The sequence below is a fragment of the Talpa occidentalis genome, unplaced genomic scaffold (assembly GCF_014898055.3).
Source record: "Talpa occidentalis isolate TD23 unplaced genomic scaffold, MPIMG_talOcc4v2.1 talOcc4.2, whole genome shotgun sequence".
In the NCBI taxonomy this organism is placed as follows: domain Eukaryota; kingdom Metazoa; phylum Chordata; class Mammalia; order Eulipotyphla; family Talpidae; genus Talpa; species Talpa occidentalis.
In genome coordinates, this window is record NW_023602073.1 from 65057494 (window position 1) to 65085485 (window position 27992).

At 40.4% G+C, this 27992-nt stretch overlaps 1 protein-coding gene across 1 annotated transcript; it reads left to right on the forward strand.

The window, feature by feature from the left end:
- On the forward strand, positions 1-27761 carry POLH (DNA polymerase eta). Its single transcript, XM_037519784.2, has 11 exons — positions 1-252; positions 3814-3954; positions 4202-4336; positions 7030-7247; positions 14466-14632; positions 17167-17270; positions 18965-19084; positions 19691-19814; positions 20372-20437; positions 23632-23801; positions 25719-27761. The coding sequence occupies exons 2-11, from the start codon at positions 3818-3820 to the stop codon at positions 26608-26610; spliced, it is 2133 nt and encodes a 710-aa protein (XP_037375681.1). The 5' UTR covers positions 1-252; positions 3814-3817; the 3' UTR covers positions 26611-27761.
- The last annotated feature ends 231 nt before the right edge of the window (positions 27762-27992 follow it).

Sequence of the window (27992 nt, forward strand, 5' to 3'; positions counted from 1 at the left end):
GGGTGTAGTTTCTGTCAGGAGCGCGGGCCGGCTAGTCGGTGGCCTGAGCCGAACCCCTCAGGGCTGCGCGGGCGTTTGCCGCGGCGAGGATCCTCTGCTACCCTCCGTCGGGTGCTCCGTCGAAACCGTTTCTTTCGAAACCGACAGGCCTGCTTGTGGCAAGTCGCCTTCTTCTTCACGGTGGTGGACGACACCGAGCCCGGCATCCGCGGCGTCTGCGGTTGGCGGTTTGGCCAGGTGTTTGCCACTTTGGTAAGAGAATTTAGAACCGTTCGGTATCACTGTGTTCGGACTTTTCGTGTTGCCTGTTGGTTTTTTGATGTAGCAGTGGCTGGTCACAACATTGAGACTAAACTGCTTACCTGTGTTTGCTTTTCTTGAGTGTGTCATCAGTTGATCAGCACCGTATTTGTATAGATCGGGATAAATCGAGGTACTTGAAGATTATTAATAATTGCGATTACTGAAGGTTTGTGCATTTTTGCCACTTTGAAGTGTTAAAGACAAAAGTAGCGTAATCCCTATTTAGACACGAGGCAGAATGCTTCATTTTCCATCTTTAGAGATCTCTTGCATGTACTAATTTTTTTTTTTTTCTGGCGTTATCTGTTCAAGCTACACTGAGACCACTTTGATTTCTCACGTAAATGTTTATAAAGTATCACTTTCTGCCTGCTGTAGGTGAGCGGTCCCCTGGAATTTATAAGAAATTATGCCTTCACTACTCTGATTTTTAAAATTCATTGTTTTACTGATCTTTCAGCTTTGTAGTTGCGTGACACTTTTTCAAAGTGTATGTTAATTCTTGACACTTTTTTTTAGAATACAGTTGAGTGCTTACTCAAGTGTGTAACCTGGTTTCTCATATTTAAATAATGAATTACTGGTGTTTCCATAAATGTTTACTTTAAGTCAGTGGTTGCTGACCCCTGCTACATATTAGAATTGCCTGAAGAGCTTTTAAAAACCACAATGCTCCTAACACCCATACCAAACAAGTTAGGATGTCTGGTAGTAGAAGTCAGATATTGATGTTATTAAGGTTCCTAGGTGATTCCAAATTGCAACTAAGTTTTGGAGTCACTGGTTTAATTTATATTAGTACTTCCAGACTCCTAAAAATGTTAAGTAGTATCACTAGTCTATTTATATTCTCAAGTATGTATGGGAATTTGTTACCATTCATATCTGTGAATAGTATGTAGTATTGTTTTTTATTGTTTTTTAATTGTCATAAGATACTAGGTACAAAAGGAAAAATAGTAACTTTACAGTGAGAAACCTGCAAATACCATTTCAACTAAATGATCGTGGCTAGTATCAGCAGTAGGGGCCTCCCTGGTGGCACAGTGAGTTGAGCATAGCGCTGTGAAGCTGTCTGCAGCCTCTGCAGCACCAGCTCTATCCCTGGCCAAAGAGCTACCCACATGGCGCAGCAGACCTCTTCTGACTCGCCTGCTGCTCCCCTCAGCAGTGTATTTTGGTCAGTCTGCCTGTTCTGTTCCCCTCTGTCTCTGGCAAATCCTCGCACCTCTGGCCTGTGCCCTGTTCTTGTAATCATAAATAAATCATAAATAAATAAATGATCATAAATAAATAAATCTTTAAAAAAAATCAGCAGTAACAAGACATATTGACATCATGTACCTCCCAATGATACACCAAAAAGAGCACATCACTTCCATAATATTCTTACCAAAAATGTGTAACTTCAATCTGATCAAGAGAAAACAACAAAGGTAACTTGAGAAATATTCTCAAAGTAATTGACTAGTTCTCTTCAAAAATGAAAAACAAGGGAAATCCATGGGCCTCCCTGGTGGCGCAAGTATTAAGACGCAACATATGAAGCTATCCACAGCCACTGTAGCACGAGTTCGATTCCTGGCCAGCCAGGGAGTTACCCACATGGCGCAGCAGACCTCTCCTGACTCGCCCGCTGCTCCCCTTAGTACTGTACTTTGGTCAATCTGCCTGTTCTGTTCCCCACTCTGTCTCTGGTGAATACTCACACCTCCCTCCCCCGGCCTCTGGCCTGTACCCCAGCTCTTGTATGCATAAATAAATCTTTAAAAAAACAACAACAACAAAAAACCCCAAGGGAAATCCCAACAAAGTGTCACAGATTAGAGGATACTAAGGAGACATTGTACCTTAAGGGTTGGATCCTAGAACAGAAAAAGGACATTAATGGGATAACCAGTGAAATTCAAGTATGTAGTTGAATATTATACCAGTGTTCATTCTTTAGTTTTTGTTTTTTAAGATTTATTTATTTATGCATACAAGAACTGGGGTACAGGCCAGAGGTGCGGGGGGTGAGAGGATTTGCCAGAGACAGAGTGGGGAACAAAACAGGCAGACTGACTGAAATACACTGCTTTGGGGAGCAGCAGGCGAGACAGGAGAGGTCTCCTGTACCATGTGGGTAGCTCCCTGCCTGCGCGGGGAGCGAACTTGTGCTGCAGAGGCTGCGGATAGCTTCATAGTGCTGTTCTTAGCTCCTCAAGCCACCAAGGAGGCCCCATTCTTTAGTTTTAATAATTGTTCTATGTAAAGTGAGAACTCTATTTTTGCAACTTTTCTGTAAATCCAAAATATTTAAAAAGAAAAAATGCCACGAGTGCTATATATCATTTATATTTTATAGATCTTTTTTTTTTTTTTGGTGGGACCCTCGCCGGCGACCGGGGAACGAACGGGCGCTGCAGAGGTTGTGGGCAGCCTCGCAGCCCAGCGCTCAACCGCTGTGCCCCCAGGGGAGGCCCTATATTTTATATATCATTTTTGGTTTATCTTTTTCCTGAACTTTTTTATACTGAGATTTATCAGTAAGATTGACGGTTGGCTTCCCCCCCCATTTGTGTGTATTGTGGTTTTAATTTGCATTTCCCCATAACTAATGAGTCCATTTTCATGTATTGACCAGTATATATCTTCTTTTGTGAAGCAGACTATTCCTTTGGAGAATGGGAATTTAAAAAATTTTTTTAAAATATTTTTTATGCATACAAGTGCTGGGGTACAGGCCAGAGGTGTGGGGGGTAAGAAGATTCAGCAGAGACAGAGTGGGGAACAGAACAGGCATATTGAGTGAAATACACTGCTGAGGGGAGCGGCAGGCGAGTCAGGAGAGGTCTGCTGTGCCATGTCGGTATCTCCCTGGCCTGGGATCGAACTCATGCTGCAGCGGCTGAAGATAGCTTCATCGGTTGCATCTTCTTTTTTTTTTTTTTTTTTAAATAGAGGCATGTTATTTATTTATTTGTTTTGTTTATACATGCACTGGGTACAGTCAGAAGCGCGGGAGGGTGAGAGAATTCACCAGAGCCAGAGCGGGGAGCAGAGCAGGCAGAAGGACCGAAGTACACTGCCGAGGGGAGCAGCGGGCGGCAGGAGAGGTCTGCGCGCCATGTGGGACCCTCCTCCGGTGGCCGGGGAGCAGCCGGGGAGCAGCCGGGGAGCAGCCGGGGAGCAGCCGGGGATCGAACCAGCGCTGCAGAGGCTGCGGGCAGCTTCGCAACCCAGCGCTCAACTGCTGCGCCACCGGGGAGGCCCTTCATCGGTTGCATCTTAATCCCTTATGCCACCAGGGAGGTCCCCCCCCCCAATTTTTTTAATACTTATTACATTCCTAAAATTGTACCTTTTTGTAATTTTGCCAGCAGTGTATGAAAATGCCGATTTTGTTTTTATTTGTTTCTGTATTCCCATGCTTATGGAAATTTGGCAGTAGCAGAATGAAAATAAAAATTTTTTTGGCACTTTGGATTAGGTGTCCTTTCTAACTGTGCATAAAATATTGCCTTACAGACAAATGGCTAATGGACAGGACCGAGTAGTTGCTCTAGTGGACATGGACTGTTTTTTTGTTCAAGTGGAGCAGCGGCAAAATCCTCATTTGAGGAATAAACCTTGTGCAGTTGTGCAGTACAAATCATGGAAAGGTGGTGGGTATGTATCACTGTTATTCTTGTAACTGTCAAGGATACTTGTAAGATACTGTACAGTTCTTGTGCTACTTTATAAGAATACATGACACTAACCTAGGTTCTATTTTTTGAGATTTCTGAGCTGCTGCGTTTGCGATTGAGTAATAGCATCTGTGACCAGAAAGTTTCTATTATTATATTTGTATTCTATTCATGTTAATTTTGTGATCATGAAACATTTTTCTGTTCCCCTTTTTCTCTAACCTTAGAATAATTGCAGTGAGTTATGAAGCCCGTGCATTTGGCGTCACTAGAAACATGTGGGCAGACGATGCTAAGAAGTTATGTCCTGATCTTCTACTGGCACAAGTTCGTGAGTTGCGTGGGAAAGCTAACCTCACCAAGTAAGAAGAAAAGATAGTTTAAGGGGAATAGAAATCAGAACTAATATTCCATGAAGCTAGGAGTTGGTTAGCTTTCAACTTTCTGTGTGAAATGAAAACAGATTTTGATATTGTGTTTGAGGAATAAATTAGAGTCATTATCTAACAATTGCTGCTCTTGACACTCAGTTTCTTAATGATTTAAAAATTGGATGTTATAATTAAAAATTAATGCCAATTCCCAAGTTCTCAGGTCAAAAGTCTTACCTGTTTGAAATATAGTTGACAATGAAACTAAGTTTTTCTAGAGAATGCTGAATCAGACTGATATTCTAATGCAATATTTAGCACTATTTGCCAGAAATAAGCAGTCTCAAACTAGAATAACTTATCTGTTTTTGAACTGAGCTGTCTTCTGCAAATTTTATGTTAGCCTTGGAGTGGGAAACATGTATATAGTCTATGGAGGTATATGTAAGTCCCAGGCTTTATCATTATTCTAATAGCTAGTATGTATTGAGCATTTGTCCATGTACTATGTACTGTATTAAGCTCTCCATAGCAATATATCTTTTAAACCTCATATAAAGTTGGTTCTAGTACCATCTTTCCCTTCTTCAGATCAGGAAACATATTAGAGAGGTTAAATTAGTTCACATAGCTAGGAAGTAGAAGATTGAGCATTCAATTTTTTTTAGATTCCAGCATCCACAGTTTCATAGTACACTATACTGTGTGGTGTGGTGTGCTTTGACTTGGGACTTGAGATATTGCTGAATTCACCTATGAATTAAAAGTCTGAGGTGGAGTTATAGACAACCTCACATCAGAGTTATTGTCAGAAGACAGATTTGACTGGAGGATAATACCTTAGCCCTAAATTAGAATCAATTTAGCTAATAGACATATGCTACATAGTTTTGAATAGAATTTTATGCTAATAAAGATAACATAAACTTCCTTGAAATTTATTTTGTTGACTTCTGAATGTGATTTTGAAATGCTATACTCTGCCAGCTTTTAACTGGATCATTTATTTTACTCTTAAGTTATTCATCAAGTAATGAACAAAGGCACTTTTAGAAAATTTAGGAATAAGTTTGTAGACCAGAAAGATAATAAAATAAAGCAATTAAAAATTATTAACTTTAGATACCTGATTATAAAAATAAAATTGTGAAAGTGCATATATGTTAAGTATTTATTAAATATTCTTAATAACTTGGAGTGATTTGCTCAAGAGGCTGTGAAGGAATAAGTACTGCAATAGAATATCCTTTCCTGACTTTGTGTGTTAGTATGTAGTGCTCATAGTCTTGTGCAAGTTGATGCTTTTTTTTTTTAACTTTGAGGTCTGACTGCTCTCTTCTCCAAACCAAATAATTAAAAGAAAAAAAGCCAAATCATTTTGTAGTTCTCTGACTGTCACTTTAGAATGCTCTAGAACATTATACTTGTTTTTATAGATCTCTTAGTGAAGAGGTGCAAATATTTCTATTTTTGTGGTAAATAAAATGAGTTCAGCAGGAATAACAAACTAGCTTTAAATTCCATAGCAAGTACAAAGCAAAGAAAATATCCACGTATTACCATGGAAAACTAGCTATACACAGCTGAGGAGCTGCTTGTTATGGTTTGAATAGAAGGTTTATGGTGAGATTGGTATCCCCTGGGGAAGGCAGTCTGCCTGCCCAGATACAGCAACCACATTCCAGGTGCTTATCTTCAACTTAATAATTTGAATGTTAGTTTATCTCCCAGGAGAAATAGAACTTTTCTCTCTCTCTCTCTCTCTCTCTCTCTCTCTCTCTCTCTCTCTTTCCCTCTTTCTTTCTCTCTCTCTCTCTCTCTCTGTGTGTGTGTATCCATGTCATTTTATTTATTATGAGACGTGCCATCCTGACAAATGTAGAAGCAGAATACTCTGCAGTAGATGTATAAAAACAACAGGAATCAGTGATCATAGTGTAGGGTAAAGAAAAAGTATCAGGCTTTTCTGCCCTTCCGCCATTAGGATAAATGAGGGAACCCTGTGGTCCTGAATGCATGCCTGATGGAGTGCACCTGGAGTGGGTACACCTGGGCTGAGAGGCTGGGCTTTTAAGGGCGGTGTCACGGGGACGCCAGCAGAAGCTGAGAGAAAGAGAAGCTGAGAGAGAAGCAGAGCCGTGAGAGGAGCAGAGAGAACACGTGAGAAGGCCAGAGAGCCCAGATAAAGTGAAGACTTGCTGGGGGCTGGGAGGCCTGCCTGCCATGTGCCTGGTAAATCTAAATAAAAAACCTGCAAAAGCCACTGAGGACTCTGACGACTCCTTTACCCGGTCTGATGGACCATAGATAACCTGCTCAGTGCCCAGTTCCTGCCCCTACACATAGTAAAATGTTTTCTACTTAAAATGAGTGTGAAGCATTTTTTTTACATAGATATATTTGTGGCCTGGGTACTTTTTTTTTTTTTTTTTACCTCGGTGTAGTTCTAGAATCACACTAAGAATGTTTGCCTCCATCGTTATTTTTCTTTCTGTTATCTGCCTGATCATTGACCCCCTTCAGTTGGGTTACTACCTAGTCTCTGTTAAGCCACTCCTCTTTTTAAGGAGACCTTACAGTGATTATATATGTCAGTGTTACATTTTGAGAGGGAGGAAATGGGGCTGACAGTCTCAGAGTTGCCTCCATTTATTGCCTACACATGTAATCCTTATACTTTTTAGGTACCGGGAAGCTAGTGTTGAAGTGATGAAGGTAATGTCTCGTTTTGCTGTGATTGAACGTGCCAGTATTGATGAGGCTTATGTAGACCTGACCAGTGCTGTACAAGAGAGACTACAAAAGCTACAAGGTCAGCCTATCTCAGCAGACTTGTTGCCAACCACCTATATTGAAGGGTTGCCTCAAGGGTCTACAACAGCAAAAGGGACTGTTCACAAAGGTACTTCCATAACATCATACTGCTTCTGCTTCCTGCCTTTGGAACCTGCTTTGCTTGATCATACTGATCCTTCTTGGATTGATTGAGAGGAAACTTAAACTACAGCCTCAGTGAATCACAAGGACTCACATGGAAGGATATACAAATACTAATCTTTTCAGGTATATTAATTTTGAGAAGCTTATGAAATCAAGTTTCTCTTTAGATATAACTAGGATAGATAAGAGTTAGAAATATAAAATAGATGGTAGACTTTTTGTCATTTGTGGATTAATTTATAGTATTAAACTGTTAGTTTCTTTATTTCTTCATCATAAGGGTGAGCTTTTTTAAGGGAGACCAAGTTATAGGGAGTTGAGTCACAAAAATGTAATGAATTCATGGCACATATTCATCAATGGGCTGTGCAAGGCTACTCTCACTCTGTTTTACTTTTCCCCTTATTAGTGATACATAATACTCTGGTACCCACTGATGTATTTGGTATATCAGATATATATGTGTGTCTTCATAAATTACACAGTCTTGCTTTGTATATATGCTTTTACAAGATAGCATTTTGGTATTTATAGATTTCATTGGATTGCTTTTTTTTTTTTTTGTGGGACCCACGCTGGCAGCCGGGGAATGAACCAGCGCTGCAGAGGCTGCGGGCAGCCTCGCAGCCCAGCGCTCAACCGCTGTGCCACCAGGGGAGGCCCATAATTGGATTGCTTTTAATTGCGGTATAATCCATGGTAAAGATTTACCATGATTAGATCATTATCCTGGTGTTGAACTCCAGTAAGAAGTCTTAACTCCTCATGTTTATATGATGAATGCCTTCATTCATCATCTTTTGGACCTATGCGAGGGTTTCTCTGGCGAAATGTTTTCAGGAATGCTTGGTTATAATCATATACACATATTCTTAATTTTACTCAATACTGCCAGTTGCTTCCCAGCACCACTGTAACCAGGAGTAAGGTAAACAGGAATTACTAGTTCCCCCAGATTCCCACCAATAACCATTATTCTCTGATGTTTGAAAATATTTGCCAACGTGATTGCCATAAAAATGATATTATGTGGTTTTGGTCTGTTTTAATTTACATTTCTCTGTAATGTAATGATTGAGGTTGAGCAGCTCTTCATATACTTGTTAATCAATTGCATTTCTACTTTTGTGATTTTTTTTATGATCTTTTACTTCCCATTGGATTTCTTGCCTTTTTTGGTTGGTGGGTGGAGGAGATTTGCAAGAGTTATTAATCCTTAGTAATTAGTCCCTTGTCTGTCTTTGGCATGCATATTTTCTTTTAAAGATTTATTTATGCATGCAAGAACTGGGGTACAGGCCAGAGGTGGGGGGGGGTTGAGAGGATTCACCAGAGACAGCGTGGGGAGCAGAACAGGCAGACTGACTGAAATACGCTGCTGAAGGGAGCAGTGGGTGAGACAGAAGTCTGCTGTACCATGTAGGTAGCTCTCTGGCCGGGGATTAAACTCGTGCTGCAGTGGCTGCGGACAGCCTCATAGGCATGTCTCAACCCCTTGCGCCACTAGGGAGGCCTAGCGTGCATCTTTTCTCTCCCAAGTCTGTTATGCCTTAATTTTTTTTTTTTTTAGATTTATTTATGTAAGCATACAAGAACTGTGGTGTAGGCTAGAGGTGCGGAGGTGGGGGAGGGTGTGTGAGAGGATTCACCAGAGAGAGTGGGTAACAGAACAGGCAGATCTATTGAAATACACTGCTGAGGGGAGCAGCAGGTGAGGTAGGAGAGGTCTGCTATGCCATGTGGGTAGCTCCCTGGCCCAGGCTTGAACTTGTGCTGCAGTGGCTGGTGATAGCTTGATAGCACTGTCTTTAATCCCTGTGTCACCAAGGAGGCCCTGTGCCTTAATTTTGTTTATGCTATCCTTTGACAATAATTTTTATTTTACTTTCCTCATTTAAAAAAAAATATGTTTGGCAGCTCTCCTACCCATTTGTGACTGACTATGCAGGTGTTTCTCTTCACTAGCCTTTTCTCTTTGCAAAACAGGAGCGGTAGCTCTCCTTCCAAGACAGCTCGCCTGTGTTTATGCAGGAGTCTCTTTTAGCACATCTGTCCCTTTCAGGGGCAGCTATTTCTGCTTTCTTGTGTTTGGTCAAGTGTCCCTTACTTTCCTTTTTTATAGTAACCTGCCCTTTCAGATATATAAAAAAAATTGCACCTCCCTGGTGGCACAGCGGGTTGAATGCAGTGCTGTGAAGCTGTCTGCAGCCTCTGCACCACGGGTTCAATTCCCGGCCGGCCAGGGAGATACCCACATGGTGCAGCAGACCTCTGCTGTCTCACCCGCTGCTCCCCTCAGCAGTGCTTTCAGTCCGTCTGCCTGTTCTGCTCCCCGCTCTGTCTTTGGTGAATCCTCTCACCCTCCCACGCCTCTGGCCTGTACCCCAGCTCTTGTATAAATAAAAAAAAAAAAATGTTAAAAAAAAAAATTAGTGTTTATTGAGGTAACATTGGTTAAACACTGTATGTGTTTGAGGTGTATTAGTTTACACCTCCTCAAATGTATGTTATATACTATACCCACCATAAAAGCACCAGTAATCCTCTACCATAGTACATTGACTTCCTTCCACCCCAACCAAAATTCTTTTAGTTCATCATTTTTTTACCTTTTGAACCTAGTTTTAGACATCCATTTCTACCAGAAGTTCACAAAGCTATTCTTCTGTATTTTCTTCTATTTGCTTCATACTTTAAGGTCTTTGAAACATATGGAATCGATATTTTTATTTTACTTAAGGCATTGAGCCTCTTAATTTATTATTCTTAGAGTGAGTCAGTCTTCCCAGCGTTTATTTATTAAACAGTCTATTGTTTCTCAACTTCCCATATCTAAGTGGATTAGTTTTAGTGGTATCCCTTTAGTCTCTATTCCTCCCCCAGAGACAAATTGTTTTGTTGTTTATGGTATAAGATAATATTTGATAAGGATTCCCTCTGTTTTTGTTTTTTCAAAGTTGTCTTAGCTTTTTTTTTTAAAGATTTTTTAATTTATGCATATAAGAACTGGGGTGTAGGCCAGAGACAGAGTGGGGAGCACAACAGGCGGATCTACTGAAATTCACTGCTAAGGGGAGCAGCAGGCGGCAGGAGAGGTCTGCTGTGCCATATGGGTTAGCTCCCTGGCGAGAGATCAAACTCATGGCTCAGTGGCTGTCAATAGTTTGATAGTGCTGAGATCCAACGCTTGCACCACCAGGGAGGCCCAAAATTGTCTTAGCTTTTTATGCGCCTTTATTCAACATACATTTTAGAATAAGTTAATTGAATTCCTCAAAAATTCCTGATGGAATTACATTGAATTTATATATTCAGATAAGAATAGCAATGTTAAATTATCACATTCATAATAATATAGCTCATCTTTTTTTTAGATCTTTATTGTTGTCCCTTTTAAGCTTTTTTGAGTTAGAAATTTTGATTTGTTGTAATATTTCTATTTTTCTGAGATATAGAATTCTGCATTTTTTTTTTTAATTATTTTTTTTTATATAGAGGCATGTTATTTATTTATTTATTTGTTTGTTTGTTTATACAAGCACTGGGTACAGTCAGAAGCGCGGGAGGGTGAGAGAATTCACCAGAGGCAGAGCGGGGAGCAGAGCAGGCAGAAGGACCGAAGTACACTGCTGAGGGGAGCAGCGGGCGGCAGGAGAGGTCTGCGCGCCATGCGGGACCCTCCTCTGGTGGCCGGGGAGCAGCTGGGGATCGAACCGGCACCGCAGAGGCTGCGGGCAGCTTCGCAACCCAGCGCTCAACCGCTGCGCCACCGGGGAGGCCCTGCATTTTTTTTTATTTTAGTTGAGATAGCACATATGAAGTGCACAAATTGTGTGAGTATGCTTTGACTAATTTTTTTAAAGATTTATTTGTTTATTTATGCATATAAGAACTGGGGTGTAGGCCAGAGTTGCAGGGGTGGGGGGTGAGAGGATTCACCAGAGACAGAGTGGGGAGCAGTACAGGCAGACGGACTGAAATACACTGCTGAGGGGAGCAGCAGGCGAGACGGAAGTTTGCTACACCTTGTGGCGGCTGATCAAATTCATACTGCAGTGGCTGGCAATAGCTTGATTGTGGTGAGACTTAACCCCTTGTGCCACCAGGAAGACCCTCTAGATGCTTTTTAATGCTGCTATTATGATTTCATGGTTTTTTTTATTATATTTCTACTTGCCTATTGATGTGTAGGGGAATGATAAATGAATTCTTTCTAAAGTTCATCTTTGTGTGACAAAAACTCATGATATAATCTGCATAAAAGTACTTTAATAAGTAAAATTTATTTGATGGCTGAAAATATTTTATTAGACTAAAATAAAATAAAACTTCTTTTGTGATAATAATTAAGTTATGGGGCCTCCCCGGTGGTATAGGTGTTAAGTCTCAGCTCTATCATGCTGTCACCACTTTGGCCTGAGTTTGATCCCTGGCCAGGGAGCTAACCCACATATGGCGCAGCAGACCTCTCCTGTCTTGCCTACTGCTCCCCTTAGCAATGTGTTTCAGTAGATCTGCCTGTTCTACTACCCACTCTGTCTCTGGTGAATCCTCTCACCCCTCACTTATTCCCCAGTTCTTGTATGCATAAATAAAAATATATCTTAAAAAAACTTCCTAAAAAAATAATCATAATAGTTCTAGGTACTAAATTAAAAAGAATCTGGGTGTTTTATTAAACTTTATCTAATGTGATAAAAGTGGAATTCAGTTTGGTCTCCCAGAGCAAAGAATTCTACATCAGAGTCTTTCCAACAGGGTTTATATACTTTTTTCTGAACATTTTCTAATACATTTGATAATGACTATATTCAAAACAGTGTGTCTGTTCTCCCCTTCATTTGTAATATGTACTTTAGAACAATTTTGTAACATTCTTACTCAGAAGAAATTTCATTAAAAAACTGTATGCTGGACATAAATCAAACGGAAATTGGATACAAATCTATGTATCAAATTAATTTGGGGGAAGGGAAAGAACCATAAGGACATCTATTATTACTTGTAGAAACAATACAGATTTGTCCAGAAGCTCCAGAAAGTTAAGCTTATTTCTAGTTACAGTGGTGAATTTTTCATGGCTGCCATGTTTTAAAAAATCAATGTAGGCCCCCCCCCCCCCCCGGTGGCACAGGCAGTTGAGCGCAGTGCTGTGGGGCTGTCTGCAATACGGGTTCAATCCTGGCTGGCCGGTGAGATACCCACATGGCACGGTGGACCTCTCCTGTCTCGTCTGCTGCTCCCCTCAGCAGTGTATTTCAGTCAGTCTGCCTGTTCTGTTCCCTGCTCTGTCTGTGGTGAATCCTCTCACCTTCCCGCATGTCTGGCCTGTACCCAGGTTCTTGTATGCATGAATAAATAAATCTTTAAAAAAAAAATCAATGTAGAGTTTTCTTTCCTGTTGATCAGTTGTGTATTATGCCTTTAGTAATATTGATAGAACTTGCCAGGGAACCTTGTGGGAAGGACCACTGAAGAATTGTTCTATTTTCTGATCCTGATAAAGCAGAGTTTATTATGCTGGAGACTCACAGATCCTTTAGTTCTTTAGATTCTTTAGTTCTCTAGGGAAAATACAATTAACAATAAATATGTGCTACTTAAAGGAGTTATGATATATAAATACTTAATGATATATTATGATTCAGTATTCTTCAGTATTCTGAGACCAGTCATAAATTTATTGATCATGATAAGGAAGATTTTCTTTGGTCTTAAGCTTTGTGTACCACATTTTATTATGTAGCTAGCTTTTTAAAATTAAACATTAGAATTGATTTTATAATGTTTTAAATCACTGGTTTTTAAGTTCTTCTGTTTTTGTTTTCTTGAGGCTATATATATGAAAATGTTGAAAGCTGTGGACCTTGCTTGTCTCAGAAAAATACATATCTACATATAAGACAATTCTGCATGCAGTTTTCTGTGATACAAAGATTGATCACTTTCTTTGCAGGTGACATGACCATGTTTATGGTTAAGCCTGAGGAATCTACCAAAAACAAAAAAAGCAAACTTGAATAAATTTTGGAGATTAGTAATGTTAGCAAGGCTGCGGGAGTCAATATGGAAAAATAAAAAATTACTAGTATTTCTGTATACTAAAATTGAAGAAAGAAAATTGAAATTTGGTCCTCCCTGGTGGCATAAGAGGTTAAGACGCAACCTATGAAGCTGTCCACAGCCACTGCAGCACGAGTTCAATACCCTGACTAGCCAGGGAGCAACCCACATGGCGCAGCAGACCTCTCCTGACCTGCCTGCTGCTCCCCTCAGCAGTGTACTACAGTCAGTCTGCTTGTTCTGTTCCCCACTTATCTCTGGTGAAATCTCTTACTCCCCACAACTCTGGCCTGTACCCCAGCTCTTGTATGCATAAATAAATAAATCTTTAAAAAAAAAGAAAATTGAAATTTAAAAAGCAGTAGTAGCATTTGTAATAAACACTAAATTCATGAAATTATTAAAAATAAATTTAACAATATATGCAAAAATAGGTCAACGAAAACTGTAAAACATCACTGAGAAAGCGGATAGACAGTATTGTTCAGTATAACGGTGTTATAGGAAGACAAGTCAGCAAAGGAGAGAAGCAGTGGTTATGTATTTCCTTTTATTATGTTTATTATTTGTTTAAAGATTTTATTTTTTTTAATGCATACAAGAACTAAGGTGTAGGACAGAGGTGTGGGGGGTGAGAGGATTTACCAGAGACAGAGTGGGGAGCAGAACAGGCAGACTGACTAAAATACACTGCTGAGGGGAGCAGTGGGTGAAACAGGAGAGGTCTGCTTCGCCATGTGGGTCAGCTCCCTGGCTGGGGACCTAACTCGTGGGGCAGTGGCTGGCAGTAGCTTGATTGTGCTGAGACTTTAACCCCTGTGCCACCAGGGAGGCCTAAAAACAAGTACTTTTAAATCATTGCTCGTGAAAGATAATATAAAATATTTCTTGCAAACCAGAATGTTAAGGTTCAACTTACGTGGAGGCTAAGTCTGTTAGAATCAGTATGAAGAAGGTGATCTTTCTTGTTCTCAGTTGTCTAACATGGCTGGCATATTTTTGTGAAAATATACGTATCTAAGTATCTGAAATGTAAACATTTCTGCATTAGATAGCACAATTGAATAACATCCTGATTTTTAAAAAATGTCTAAATGTGATCTCTTAACTTTTTCAGAGGAGATAAGAAAACAAGGCTTATTTCAATGGCTTAATTCTCTTCAAATTGATAACACCTCTCCAGACCTGCAGCTCACCGTGGGAGCAGTGATTGTGGAGGAAATGAGGGCAGCCATAGAGAGGCAGACTGGTTTTCAGTGTTCAGCTGGAATTTCACACAACAAGGTGAAGGCTGATTTGAAAGAGAAACATGGGTATCTGCAGCTAAAGACAAGAAGGATAAACATGAGCGGGGCATTTAAATCAATACATATATACACTTTGAAATGAGTTTCTATTTAAAATTCAGGTTGACAAAGAAAAGCCTAAGAAATTCTTTAACATGGGAACCAACATTGAAAATATACTTTGCTAAAAAGTAGGCTGAAAGTCGCAGAAAATGCTTAGTTATATAGTTGCATTCAAAGTATTTCCTTAATTGACTGAACTATATAGGGAAAGAAGAAGGCTAGTCTTTGAACCTATTGTTCTTTTTTTTTTTTTTAAGATTTATTTATTTATGCATACAAGAGCTTGGGTACTGTAGGCCAGAGATGAGGGGGGTGAGAGGGGAGACAGAGTGGGGAACAGAACAGGCAGGTTGACCGAAATACACTGCCAAGGGGAGCAGCGGGTAAGACAAGAGAGGTCTGCCTTGCCATGTGGGTTTCTCCCTGGCCACCCAGGGATCGAACTCCTGCTGCAGAGGCTGTGGATTTCTTCACAGTGCGGTGCTTAACCCCTTGCACCACCAGGGAGGCCCTGGAACCTATTGTTCTTTTCCTGAATTTTTTTTTTTAATTTTCTTACATCATGGGTCATCTTTCTATAGTATGTTTTCCTTAGGTGTGGCCCTCCCACCTGTGATCCACCCATGTATCCAGCCCTGCTCCCCCATGTCTCCCTCCCCGATTCCGATGACTCCCATTCCTCCTTTGCTATAAAATGTGCATTGATGGTCAGTCCACAGGCCTTGTCTTTTTCCTGGAACTTTGTCCTTTCCCTGGGTGAGGAGCTGCACTCCTGGACCCAAGCAGAACAGGCTGCTCCCAAGAGTAACTGTGAGGCAGGTAACAAGGCAGAGCACTTCAGGAACCTCTTGTAGGGCAAGTGTGTGGATTGGTTCTCCAGACTCCTTGATTTTGGAACTTCCTGTGATGTAGAAGACTGTCTTGTTTCTCCAGACCAGTTCAGTCTCTGCGTTCCATGCATCCTCCTTCACCTTGATTGTCCCATTCATTTCAGTGATTGTCACATGATGCCGCTTCTGAATCTAGTAATTCTGGCTTTGGAAACCCTGCTCCACGCCAATGTCAGTGGAGAAGTTCCCCAGTGGGGACAGACTCCAGTATGTGGTCAGTCCAGCTCCTCTTGTCTCCTTTCTGGTTTCTAGTCCTGCCCTGGGTTCCCAGTCACATCTTTGATGTTTTCCTCCCCCAGTTGGAAAAGGAGGACGCCCCACTCAAATTGCACACATCTCTGGACCAGGGGTTTGGTTCCCTAGCCCCCCCAGAGATATTGTATGCAAAGCTCATATGATAGGTTGCCACACCCCCTTGCTGAATTTCTTATGTGGAGTTGCCTGGGGGTTTCATGTTTTAGCTTATTTCCCCTTTTCTAATGAGAGCAATAAGAGAAATGGAATAATAAAATTTCTTTAATGTGGACCACTATTTTGATTTAGGATAAACAGACAGTTCTCAGTTCAGGGGCAGAAAAACTCCCTTTCTATTTAAAGTGCAGTGAGGGCTTGGGAAATTCATCCCCACTGACTAGGCTCAATAATTGGGCAGTAGCTGATTATCCTTGGTTACTTTCTCCCCCTCCTCCCAATAAGAGGGAAATTACCAAAGCATACCAATATAGTCATTTAAACCATACTAAAAGTTGCCTAGTAAAATTTCCTAAAGAATTTCTCCAGTGACTGACTTTATTTTTTTATAAATTTATTTATTTAAACAAGCACTGGGTACAGTCAGAAGCGTGGGAGGGTGAGAGAATTCACCAGAGCCAGAGTGGGGAACAGAACAGGCAGACTGATGAAATACACTGCTGAGGGGAGCAGCGGGCGGGGCAGGATTGGTCTGCGCACCATGTGGGACCCTCGCCTGCAGCTGGGGATCTAACCGGTGCTGCAGAGGCTGTGGGCAGCTTCACAGCCCAGCGCTCAACTGCTGCGCCACCAGGGGAGGCCCTCTCCAGTGACTTTAAAGAATGATTTTATACTTTTACTACTAATGATAATTTATGAAATGATACCACTAGAGTACTTTATTTTTTGAAGAGAGTTTGCCAGGATTTAATTTTTCATTTTTGAAGTCTCGTTTATAGTATAAGATGTTTGCTCTTGGAAGATGACTTTGAGCCTAAGCTTTAGTCAGTATTAAGTCTGGCAATCAAAATGGACTAACCAAGAAATGTAAAAATGTAGGGCATGTTTCAGCATTCTCATATGGACAAGTTAAAAAAGTTTTCTTCTGTAATCCCTGCTTTTATTTGGTTGAAGTGAGAGGGCCTCAAGGAATAAATGGGGGAGGCAAAAATGAGTAAAGGAAAACTAAGAATGGAAGCTATGGAAAGAACAATGAAGATTACAGCCCTTAAACTGTTCGTGTGTGTGTGTGTGTGTGTGTTTGTGTGTGTGTGTGTCTGTGGCATATTCTTCACCTCTCTGTGAGCATATTGATAGTAATGAAGTTTTTATACTTTTCATATTCCAGGTCCTGGCAAAACTGGCCTGTGGACTAAACAAGCCCAATCGCCAGACCCTGGTCTCACATGGGTCAGTCCCACAGCTCTTCAGCCAAGTACCTATTAGCAAAATGTAAGTATTAAGGGAGCACCTTAAATTTCCTTCATATACATAGAAATTATATTTCTTTCATACACATGGAAAATCCTTATGAAGGATTGAAGCCAGGAAAACAGGTATTAGGGAGGCAGAGGGAGATAACAGAAAAATTTGCAAAACAGAGACTATTTCTTCTTTTTTGAAGATTTATTTTTAATTGTGCATACAAGGTGTAGGCCAGCGGTACGAGGGGGTAAGAGGAATCACTAGAGACAGAGTGGGGAGCAGAACAGGTGGATCTACTGAAATAATTGCTGAGGGGAGCAGTAGGTGAGACAGAAGTCTGCTGTACCATGTGGGTCAGCTCCCATGCTGGGGTTCGAACCAGTGCTGGCGATAGCTTGATAGCACGGAGACTCTAACCCCTGAGCCACTAGGGAAGCCCCCTGAGACTTTTTCTTAATGAACCTTCAGTCATGGATTAACTGTGGAAGCTACTTAATCTTGAATTTTTTAAAAAAACCTGATTTTTAGCTATGTTTACTTCTCTGGGGCTTTTTTTAAATTCAAGTCTATTACTAAATAACAAAATTAATTGGACTTTCACTTTTCTTTCTTCTGATATCAAGGTGTTCAGGGCTGCTGAATTGCTGTCAAACTTGACATGAGGCAAAGCCAAACAAAATGAATGACTAGGTTGCGCCTACCAACTGTGTGTCCTTGACAAGGACTTAAAATACTGTTGAAGGGATATATCAGTTCAAAGCAACAGTGAAAGTGCTGTCACAAGAGTATACATGACTAATTGCTAAATGAATTGTATAGGTAGTTACCAAAGTTCACAGAAGGAAAGAGTATGCTGAGGATTTACGAAAAAGGATGTAATTTTGTTTTGAGATTTGGCTCAATTTGGAGAGTCAGATGAGACTAGAAGAACAAGTGAACACAGAGGGGGGAAAGGACAAGGTATTATCAGTGAATTGGGCCACAAATTAGTTTAGCTTACTGATAAGTCACTGATAGGTGACAGAAATAGGGCTGAAATGATAGACTAAGGACAGATTTTAGGTAACCTCAGAGGCCAGGCTGACCTTTAGTCATAGAAATTAGGATTTGTTTTGGAATTTAAATTAATTTTTTTGGAATTTGATTGGAATTTTAATCCCTGGAACAGTAAGTCCTATATAATTGAAAGTTTTGGGGCCTCCCCTGGTGGCGCAGGCGGTTGAGCACCGCACTGTGAAGCTGTCCGCAGCCAGCGTGGGTTCAATCCCGGCTGGCCGGTAAGGGTCCCACATGGCACGGCAGACCTCTCCTGTCGTGCCCGCTGCTCCCCTCAGCACTGTATTTCGTCAGTCTGCCTGTTCTGTTCCCTGCTCTGTCTCTGGTGAATCCTCTCACCCTCCTGGCCTGTACCCCAGTTCATGTATAAATAAATAAATAAATCTTTTTAAAAAACAAAAGTTTTGTAGACAGTTGACAACTAATCAATGACTTTAACCTTTTGTTTGTGCTATTGTTAATTTTCTTCCCAGACCCTAACCTCCAAAGATACCTGAATTCCCATAACTACTTAGTCTTTATGCTGGAAAATTAATAGTCTGTGGGACCAATGTGGTCTCATTTCCCTTGAACCTTCCAGAGGGCTACTTACAAAAGCAAAATGTCTTATGTTCACTACTCACTAGATACTCATGGTGATATATAAATTCTTTGTCTCTTGTTAGCCGTAGTCTTGGAGGAAAGCTTGGGGCGTCAGTCATTGAAATTCTTGGGGTAGAATACATGGGTGAACTAACCCAGTTCACTGAATCCCAACTTCAGAGTCATTTTGGGGAAAAGAATGGGTAAGTGATTCATAATACTTTTTTAACTATAACTTTATGGCGATGCTAAATTCAAATATAGACAAAAGCATCTAGTAAAACCAAGACCTATCTTTAGATTAAAACATTTGTTCCTTGAGTAATTTCCTTGGTCCTTTCATTTTACAACATTAAATCACTATAGCATATCAGTCTAGATGAGTTTTTTCATACCTACAAGGTTGATAAGAATTATTACTTTGAAACTTGTATATATATAAGTACATCATTTATGTGTGCAAAGATACTGATATTCCTTTGTAATCCTGTATTTAGTCTGTAGTAAGTACCAAAAAGCATGATATGAATTAGGAACTTGTTTGATACTTTCCTGAAAATATGATGACTTGTCATTAGAAAACATAACCTGTGTTCCTTTCCTTGGCAGTATAGTACACTGAAATCCATTAGGAAAGCCAGGAATTCTGTCAGAATATACTTAATTTAGAGTGTATTTTTCCTTTTTATTTATTTATTTTTTTACTTTTTCCTTTTTTTAAATGAAAGAGTTAAAAGTGTAATATAGATGTTTTGCTTTAACAAAAGTAATCATTTCCTTCACCTTAAACTTTGCGATGGTTTTATTAGATCATGGTTGTATGCCATGTGTCGTGGGATTGAACATGATCCAGTCAAACCCAGACAACTACCCAAAACCATTGGTTGCAGCAAGAACTTCCCAGGAAAAACAGCTCTGACTACTCAGGAACAGGTAGGTAGGCATTCTTGACAAAGCAGTGCTACTTAAGGGAGCGAGTGGATAGGTTTTGATAGCTGTGGGAGATTTAATAAGTTACATGGGACCTTTGTTCTATTAAGTATGAAGGGAAATGTCCTGTGTGTGTGTGTGTGTGTGTGTGTGTGTGTGTGTGTGTGTAAAGTTAACTAGTTTAACTTGTGACATAATACTTTTCCTTTATTTTAAATCTAAAATGAAATAAAATGGAACTGACTGAAGCTTCAAATGAATTAATTTTTTGGTAGGTGAAAACTTGGAAGACTTAGGATATTATGCATCAGGTTTGTCTTTTTTTCTCAGAACTGAAACACATGCTTGAAATTCACCTGATAGCATGCCAGCAGGAAAAGAAAACAAAAATATTCAGCTAGAGCAGATCAGAATACTGAAGATTTCCATGATCTGTGATGGCTCTGAAGGAGTTTGGTGCACATTTCCATTTGGGGGGAAAAATGAACAAATCCATCTAAGGTCTATAATAAACCTAGAGTTTTCAGATGAAAGACTAAAAGTCTCAATACTTCTTTTAGGTACAATGGTGGCTTTTGCAATTAGCCCAGGAACTAGAAGAGAGACTAACCAAGGACCGAAATGATGTAAGATTTTCTTCTTTATTCCTAGGGTGAACTTTGGGACTTAAATACTAGTTGTTCTTTATGAAGTAGAAACAAAGCTACAGAAAGATACTAGCCTAGTAAGTTTTGAGCATAAAACTCCCAGCATGATCATTGAAAGTTGCCATCTGTGAACACAAGACCTGACTAACCCTGTCTTCCTCATTACCATTTGCTTCCATTTGCTTAAGAATTTATCTACTTCCCCTGCAACCCTGAATATACAGTGGCTCTTCATCAGAATACAGCTTGACATTTAGGACATTTAGGGACTGGGCTGTAAATTATTGGACTTTTAGAGAGAGTGTTAAGTCAAAGATTTGACACTTGATTACTTTTTTTATTCTCTCCTTAAAAAGAAACAACTAGCTTTGTTGATACATATTTTACATAACTTAAAATTCATCCATTTGTAGTATACATATATGTCTGTAGTTTTAGTATATTCCAGACTTGTTCATCTATGCCACAATTTAAGACATTTTCATTACCCAAAAGAGAAATCTTATATCCACTAGCAGTTACCCAACTCTAGGCAACCACTAGTTGCTCATTTTTGAATGAATTCGTTATTACTGAGTTTTAAGAGTTCTTTATGTATTCTGGGTGCAAGCCCCTTCTCAGATGCAAATATTTTCTCCCATGCCCTGGGTTTTCTTTTCACTTTCCTGGTGGTATTGATATTTCCTCTCCTGTTGAACTGAGTCTGTAAGTTAACTATGTACTCTTGGGAATCATCCAAAACTGCTTGCTTGTGCCTTTAACTGACTTGATGGAGAGTATTTGTGCTGTGGTTTGCAGCACAGAGGACAGGATCCCCAGATATTATCTGTGTATTTGCATTATTTGTGCCCGCTAGGTGTCGCTCTGTTCTCATCCCTTTTTATAAGCCCTTGGGGCTTTTCTTCCCATTTTTCTCTCTAGTACCACTTAGTAGGGATCCCTGGCTAATACATCTTTAAACTTAAAAGGACTTTGTATAAAAGTGTTCTAGTGACTTCCCTTTATACTTGTGTGGATTTCTTTTATCCTCTGGCTACTTCTCTGACCTTATCGCCCACTCTTCATTAACACTTCTCTAGCCTCCATTCCATTTGGCCTTCTTTTTTATTTCACACACCAAGTAAGCTCCCATTTTAGCACTTTTGTATTTGCCATTCCTTTGGCTCGGAGAACCTTTGCTTCCTCATTTTATTAACTCTCTGCTCAAATTTCATTTTATTCAAGAGGTCTTTCCCAACTACCTTGTCACATTAGCACTTTCTGCCCTTCTTTGTCTTTTTTTTTTTTTTTTAGACTTATTTATGCATATAAGAAGCAGGGTACAGGCCAGATGCGCGGGGAGGTGAGAGGATTCACCAGAGACAGAGCAGGGAACAGAACAGGCAGACTGACTGAAATACACTGCTGAGGGGAGCAGCGGGCAAGACAGGAGGGCTCTGCCGTGCCATGTGGGATCCTCGCCAGCTGGCCGGGATCAAACCGATGCTGCAGAGGCTACAGACAGCTTCACAGCACTGTGCTCAATTGCCTGCGCCACCAGGGGAGGCCCTGTTTTTTTTTTTTTTTTTAAAGATTTATTTATTTATGTGTGCAAGAACTGGGAATTAGGCTAGAGATGCGGGGGGTGAGAGGATTCACCACAGAGTGGGGAGCAGAACAGTCAGATGTACTGAAATACACTGCTGAGGGGAGCAGCAGGTGAGGCAGGAGAGGTCTGCTGTGCCATGTAGATCACCTCCCTGGCTAGGGATCGAACTTGTGCTGCAGTGGCTGCGGTTTCATAGTGCTGTGTCTTAACCCCTTGCGCCACTAGGGAGGCCCACCTTCTTTTTTTCCCATAGCACTCTGAATTCATTTCTGTCACATGCCTACTTATCAGAATACAGCTTGACATTTAGGACATATAGGAACTGGGCTGTAAATTATTGGACTTAAAGTCCATGTAATGAAGAAGTACTGGCACTTTTAGAGACATAGTATTAAGTCAGAGATTTGACACTTGATGATTACTTTTATTCACTCTCTCCTTAAAAAGAAACAACTACAAGATCCTTGAACGCCCAGCCTTTATTTTGCTCTCTTATCTCTAAATAGTGCCTTATAGAAGGCAATTAGTTGCAGTTGCTTTTAGTCAACAAGGACTTCACTTTGTGTGTCTCAAGATATACAAATCTGTATGAATTGTATTTACAAATTCAAATACCAAAAAGAAATGTTGCTGCTCTTAACTTGTTTTTAGAGATATTTCTTCTCATTGGCATCTTTTGATTTTTAAGTCTGTGCAGACTTCTCACCTTCACATATTCTGCCTCTTGACCTTTCTTTCTTGACTTGCTTGCATCAGCACTATTCTGATTCTTTGACTTCACTAAAAAGTGAGTCAATGATTTTGCTCTCTAGAGACAGGCTCACTGTACTGTATCTTCTCTGTGGATGGGCTGCAAGGAGGTGATAGCAGTAACTTCTGCTCTTAGTAAGTTTAAGCATCAGGGCAGATTAAACAATAGATCCGCTACTCAATCTTGACATCCTGGCTTGAATCTTCCTTTCAGACAATTACTGATATGTGCACTTAAGTACAAAATAGAATGTAGTACTATAGGTATTTGTTATAATCTTCCTTTGTGGACAAATATATATGAATGAAAATCAGGAGTCCATTTTCATTTCATCTTGTTCCATCACCTGTCATTATATCCTAGATATTCTTTTTTTTTTTTTTTTTTTAAAGATTTATTTATTTATTTATACAAGAACTGGGGTACAAGCCAGATGCGCGGGAGGGTGAGAGGATTCACCAGAGACAGAGCAGGGAACAAAACAGGCAGACTGATGAAATACACTGCAGAGGGGAGCAGCGCGCGAGACAGGAGAGGTCTGCCGCGCCATGTGGGATCCTCGCCAGCCAGCCAGGATCGAACCAGTGCTGCAGAGGGTGTAGACAGCTTCACAGCACTGCGCTCAACCACCTGCACCACCAGGGGAGGCCCTATATCCTAGAAATTCTAATAACCCATCACCCAAATTATATTTTCCAATTACTTTTTACATTCAGAAATAGCATCAAAAAAACTTGGCTATTGCCAAATCATTTTAATTTCTACTCATGTAGTTCAGAATATAGAATCTAGATGTTCATGCTAACTTTTTCTGGTATCCTTTTACATACTCAGAATGACAGAGTGGCCATCCAGTTGGCTGTGAGCATCCGTGTTCAAGGAGACAAACGTCTTAGCAGCCTGCGCCGCTGCTGTGCGCTCACCCACTATGATGCTTACAAGATGAGCCATGATGCATTTGCTGCCATTAGGAACTGTAATACTTCAAGAATCCAAACTGAATGGTAAGTTTCATTCTAGTTCATCTTCTCAAAGAAGACTTATTTATACCCTGTTTTAGCTCTACCTAGCTGGGGTCATGCACTGAGGGAAAGAACACAGTAGCAATACCAGAAACAAGGCAGCTAACTTGCATTTGGTGTATTCTAGTTCTAAGGCAGAGTGAGCCAGTATCAGAGAATGGCCAAATTGGACTTGGGAGTTTCAAGAATATACTTGGGAACTTCTCAACTACTTGAGTTTTGTTTCTTTGAAAAAAAGCAAATGCATTTTCTTTGATAATTAAAGTGACCTGTATTCATTAATCTCTAATACCCCAACTCAGTTAGTGCACTAATAGTGTAATACTTAATACCATGTTGCTAAACACTTTAGTTATAAGGGAAAAAAAAACCAAATACATGACTAGAGTATGTTCATTTACTGTCTAGACTAAAATTCTTTAGTTACTTAGCATGTCCCAGGTTGCAGTGAAAAAAAGTAGTCCAACAATGGAAATATATTTGAGAAAGACAAATTGGTTGCTTACTTAAATTTCAAAAATAAAAATTTACTTAATGCCTAAGTTATTGCTTCTCTAAACATAGGGGCACTGTAACACACACACACACACACACACACACACACACACACACCCACAGTTGAAGTCTTTTTTCTTTATTTGGATAATTTAATGCTGACTTCCCAGCATATTTATTTTTAAATATTGGACAATTTTACTGAACCTAATGATAACTGTAGTAACATGCTCATAAGAACCTTTACAAATTGGCAGACTGTAATTAATACCGTTCACCAGTAGTGTGAAACTTATTGATAGGGAAGCATCTAAATTGCCTGATTATAACACTACCCCAAAGCATGAAACCAAAGGATAATAAGATACTGTAATAATAACTTTAAGGTAATGTTTACTCTCAAGGGACAACTCTGTATATTAAAGCAAATTTCATCTTCTGAAATTCAGCTCATGTATAAATTTATTTGGGTGGAATTCTATTCTCTAGAAATTCTAGATTTGAAAGTCTGTCAAAATTAGGACTAGGTGGTGGCTTTTTTTTTTATATAAGGAAAGTTTTTGTTTTTGTTTTTTTAAAGATTTATTTATTTATACAAGCACTGGGTACAGTCGGAAGCGCGGGAGGGTGAGAGAATTCACCAGAGCCAGAGCGGGGAACAGAACAGGCAGACTGACAAAGTACACTGCTGAGGGGAGCAGCGTGCGGCAGGAAAGGTCTGCATGCCATGAGGAATCCTCCTCCAGTGGCCAGGGAGCAGCTGGGGATTGAACTGGCGCTGCAGAGGCTATGGGCAGCTTCGCAACCCAGCGCTCAACCGCTGCGCCACCAGGGAGGCCTGGTGGTGGCTTTTTTTTAAAAAAGATTTATTTATGCATAGAACTGGGGTACAGAATATTTAAACTGGAATATTTTAACTGGGGAACAGAATATTTAAAACTGGAGGGTCTCACATGGTGCGGCAGACCTCTCCTGTAGCGCCTGCTGCTCCCCTCATCAGTGTATTTCGTCAGTCTGCCTGTTCTGCTCCCTTCTCTGTCTCACCCTCCTGCGCATCTGGCCTGTAACCCGGTTCTTTTATAAATAAATAAATAAATCTTTTAAAAAAAGGGGGGGGGAATCTAACTTACACATATCTGATTTGGTAGGTCTTGGTCATAATCAGTCTAAGACCACCAAGGTGTGGTCCTAGACCAGCAACATCAGCATTTAGGAACTTGTTAGAAAGGCAAATTTTCTTCCCATCTCAGGTCTACCAAATCTGTGTTGATCTGGTATACCCCTAAAGTTTGAGGACTGTTGCACTAAAAATTTTCTCTGGTCACAGAGCCAGAATCCCAAGTAATTTACAAATTGAATCTGTGGCCTAGTGCTAATCTTCTTGTTCCTTTACTTTCTATACAGGTCCCCTCCCCTCACAATGGTTTTCCTCTGTGCTACCAAATTCTCTGCCTCTACCCCCTCCTCCAGCACAGACATCACCGTCTTTTTGAACAATGACCCAAGTTCTCTGCCCAAGGTGCCAATTACCAGTTCTGAAGCTAAGACCCAGCGAAGTGGCCCAGCGGTTACAGCCACTAAGAAAGCAACCACTTCTCTGGAATCATTCTTCCAAAAAGCTGTAGAAAAGCAAAAAGGCAAAGAAGCTTCAATTTTACCTCTTAGTGCTACTACCCAGGCCCCCATAAACAATTCTCCATCCAAGCCCTCATTATCTTTCCAAAGCTGTCGTGCGACAGGAACTGAGCCCTTCTTTAAACAGAAAAGTCTGCTTTTAAAGCAAAAACAGATTAATAATTCAACATTCTGCCCCCCACAAAATGCACTGTCCCCCTCTAAAGAGTTGCCAAACTCTTTTCCAACAGAGTATCCAAATTGTGCCCCTGTATGTGAAGAGGTATTGAAACTAGGATCCCCTAAAGCAACTTCTGCAAAGATGGATTTGACTCAGGACAGCCCAAGCAAGCTTGTTTCTGTTACTTCCGAGTCTGCTCTGGAGGTGTCGCAGAAAGAAAGTACCACCTCAAGTCTTCTGGCTGCTGAAGACCAGGTGCCCTGTGAGAAATGTGGCTCTCTAGTACCTGCATGGGACATGCCAGAACATACGGACTACCATTTTGCATTGGAGTTGCAGAAATCCTTTTTACAGCCCCACTCCTCAAGCCCCCAGGTGGTTCCTGTCAGTTCTCCTCAAAGCAAAAGAAATCCCAAGAGCCCTTTGGCCTCCAGCAATAAACGCCCTAGGCCTGAGGGTATGCGGACATTGGAATCATTTTTTAAGCCATTAACACACTAGTGCTACCCTCAGGCTTGCTGCAGGGTTATAATATTTTCTCTGTAACCAGGGAGATGGAAATATGTTGGCTTCCTTCGCAGGAATATGCATAACTTTATGAAATTTTTAATAAGAAAAACAATCCAGTTAGATGCTAAGTTAAGGCTCTCATCTCTTCACAAGCATGGATTCTAATCCCACTGCAGATAGAGATATAAAAATTCATCTTCCAAAGATACAACTTCTTTGAGTTTTTAATCTTTTGAGTTAAGGGAGGTAGTGTCAAATTTTTGGGCTGTGCGGCCCAAGAGATCTCGTTCCAAACTAAGCCCTGTCTGTTGAGTGTGGCCTTGAGTGAGTCACTTTTCTCATTTTTGCTTGTATGTAAAATTGTGATACCTTAGAAATTATTGATGGTTAAGAAAAATGTATTCAAAGTGTGTAGCTTAAAGTTAGCACAGGAAAGGAACTGAGTTAAAAAAATGTTTAGCAGGGGTGTGCAATTGTATGGAGAATATAACCAAAAAATGAAAACGCATACATTGTGCAAAGATGAAAAAAGATGTAAGAATTATATAAAATAAAATATTTAAATAAACAAAAAGAAAGAAAAAAAATTAAAAATGTTTAGCAAAATATTCCCCTAAGTCTGATGGGCAGTCCAAATAATACCTTGAATAAAGTGGGAGGTTTGAGAATGAGGTGAAGACTTGAATCTAAGGGAATAATTAGTTTAGGGCAGGGTAGGTACACAGGAAGTTAATACTGAATTTCATTCATGTAAATGCTATTAAAGCCACAATTTTTAGCCATTGGCTCTTCTACCTCTTGCAATTTTGTCGTCATATAGAATGAGCTTGCTATTGGACCAGTTTAGGAACTTGGTTAGATTGGATTAAGTCATGAGCAGAATTGGATCATGTCTAGAGCCTTTCCTACTCTGATTTTGAGAACACCTCACCTATCAATGTTTGAGAAATACTGCTCTAAAAGATACTATGGAGCAGGTTTGTAGCGGGCAATGACATTTCTTTAAAACTTAAGGTGCAGATTTAGGAAGTCCTTGGGCTTTCAGGGTCACTGGTATATTCATCTCTTCCCTATTGAAGTATGAATTTTTAGTATAGGGTTTTAATTATTGTAGTGTTTTTCACTTGTCCATGTTTATAGTCTATATTCCTTTTTTTTTTTTTTAAGATTTATTTATTTATTTATACAAACACTGGGTATAGTCAGAAGCGCGGGAGGGTGAGAGAATTCACCAGAGCGGGCGGCAGGAGAGGTCTGCGCGCCAAGCAGGACCCTCCTCCGCTGGCTGGGGAGCAGCGGGGGATTGAACTGGCGCTGCAGAGGCTGTGGGCAGCTTTGCAACCCAGTGCTCAACCGCTGCGCCACCGGGGAGG

Bases quoted from the DNA above. Each gene is read 5' to 3' on its own strand.
- POLH (XM_037519784.2), top strand. From the start codon at position 3,818: ATGGCTAATGGACAGGACCGAGTAGTTGCTCTAGTGGACATGGACTGT. The intron at 4,337-7,029 runs GTAAGAAGAAAA...TATACTTTTTAG, and splicing joins GGGAAAGCTAACCTCACCAA to GTACCGGGAAGCTAGTGTTG. The intron at 17,271-18,964 runs GTAAGTATTAAG...GTCTCTTGTTAG, and splicing joins CAAGTACCTATTAGCAAAAT to CCGTAGTCTTGGAGGAAAGC.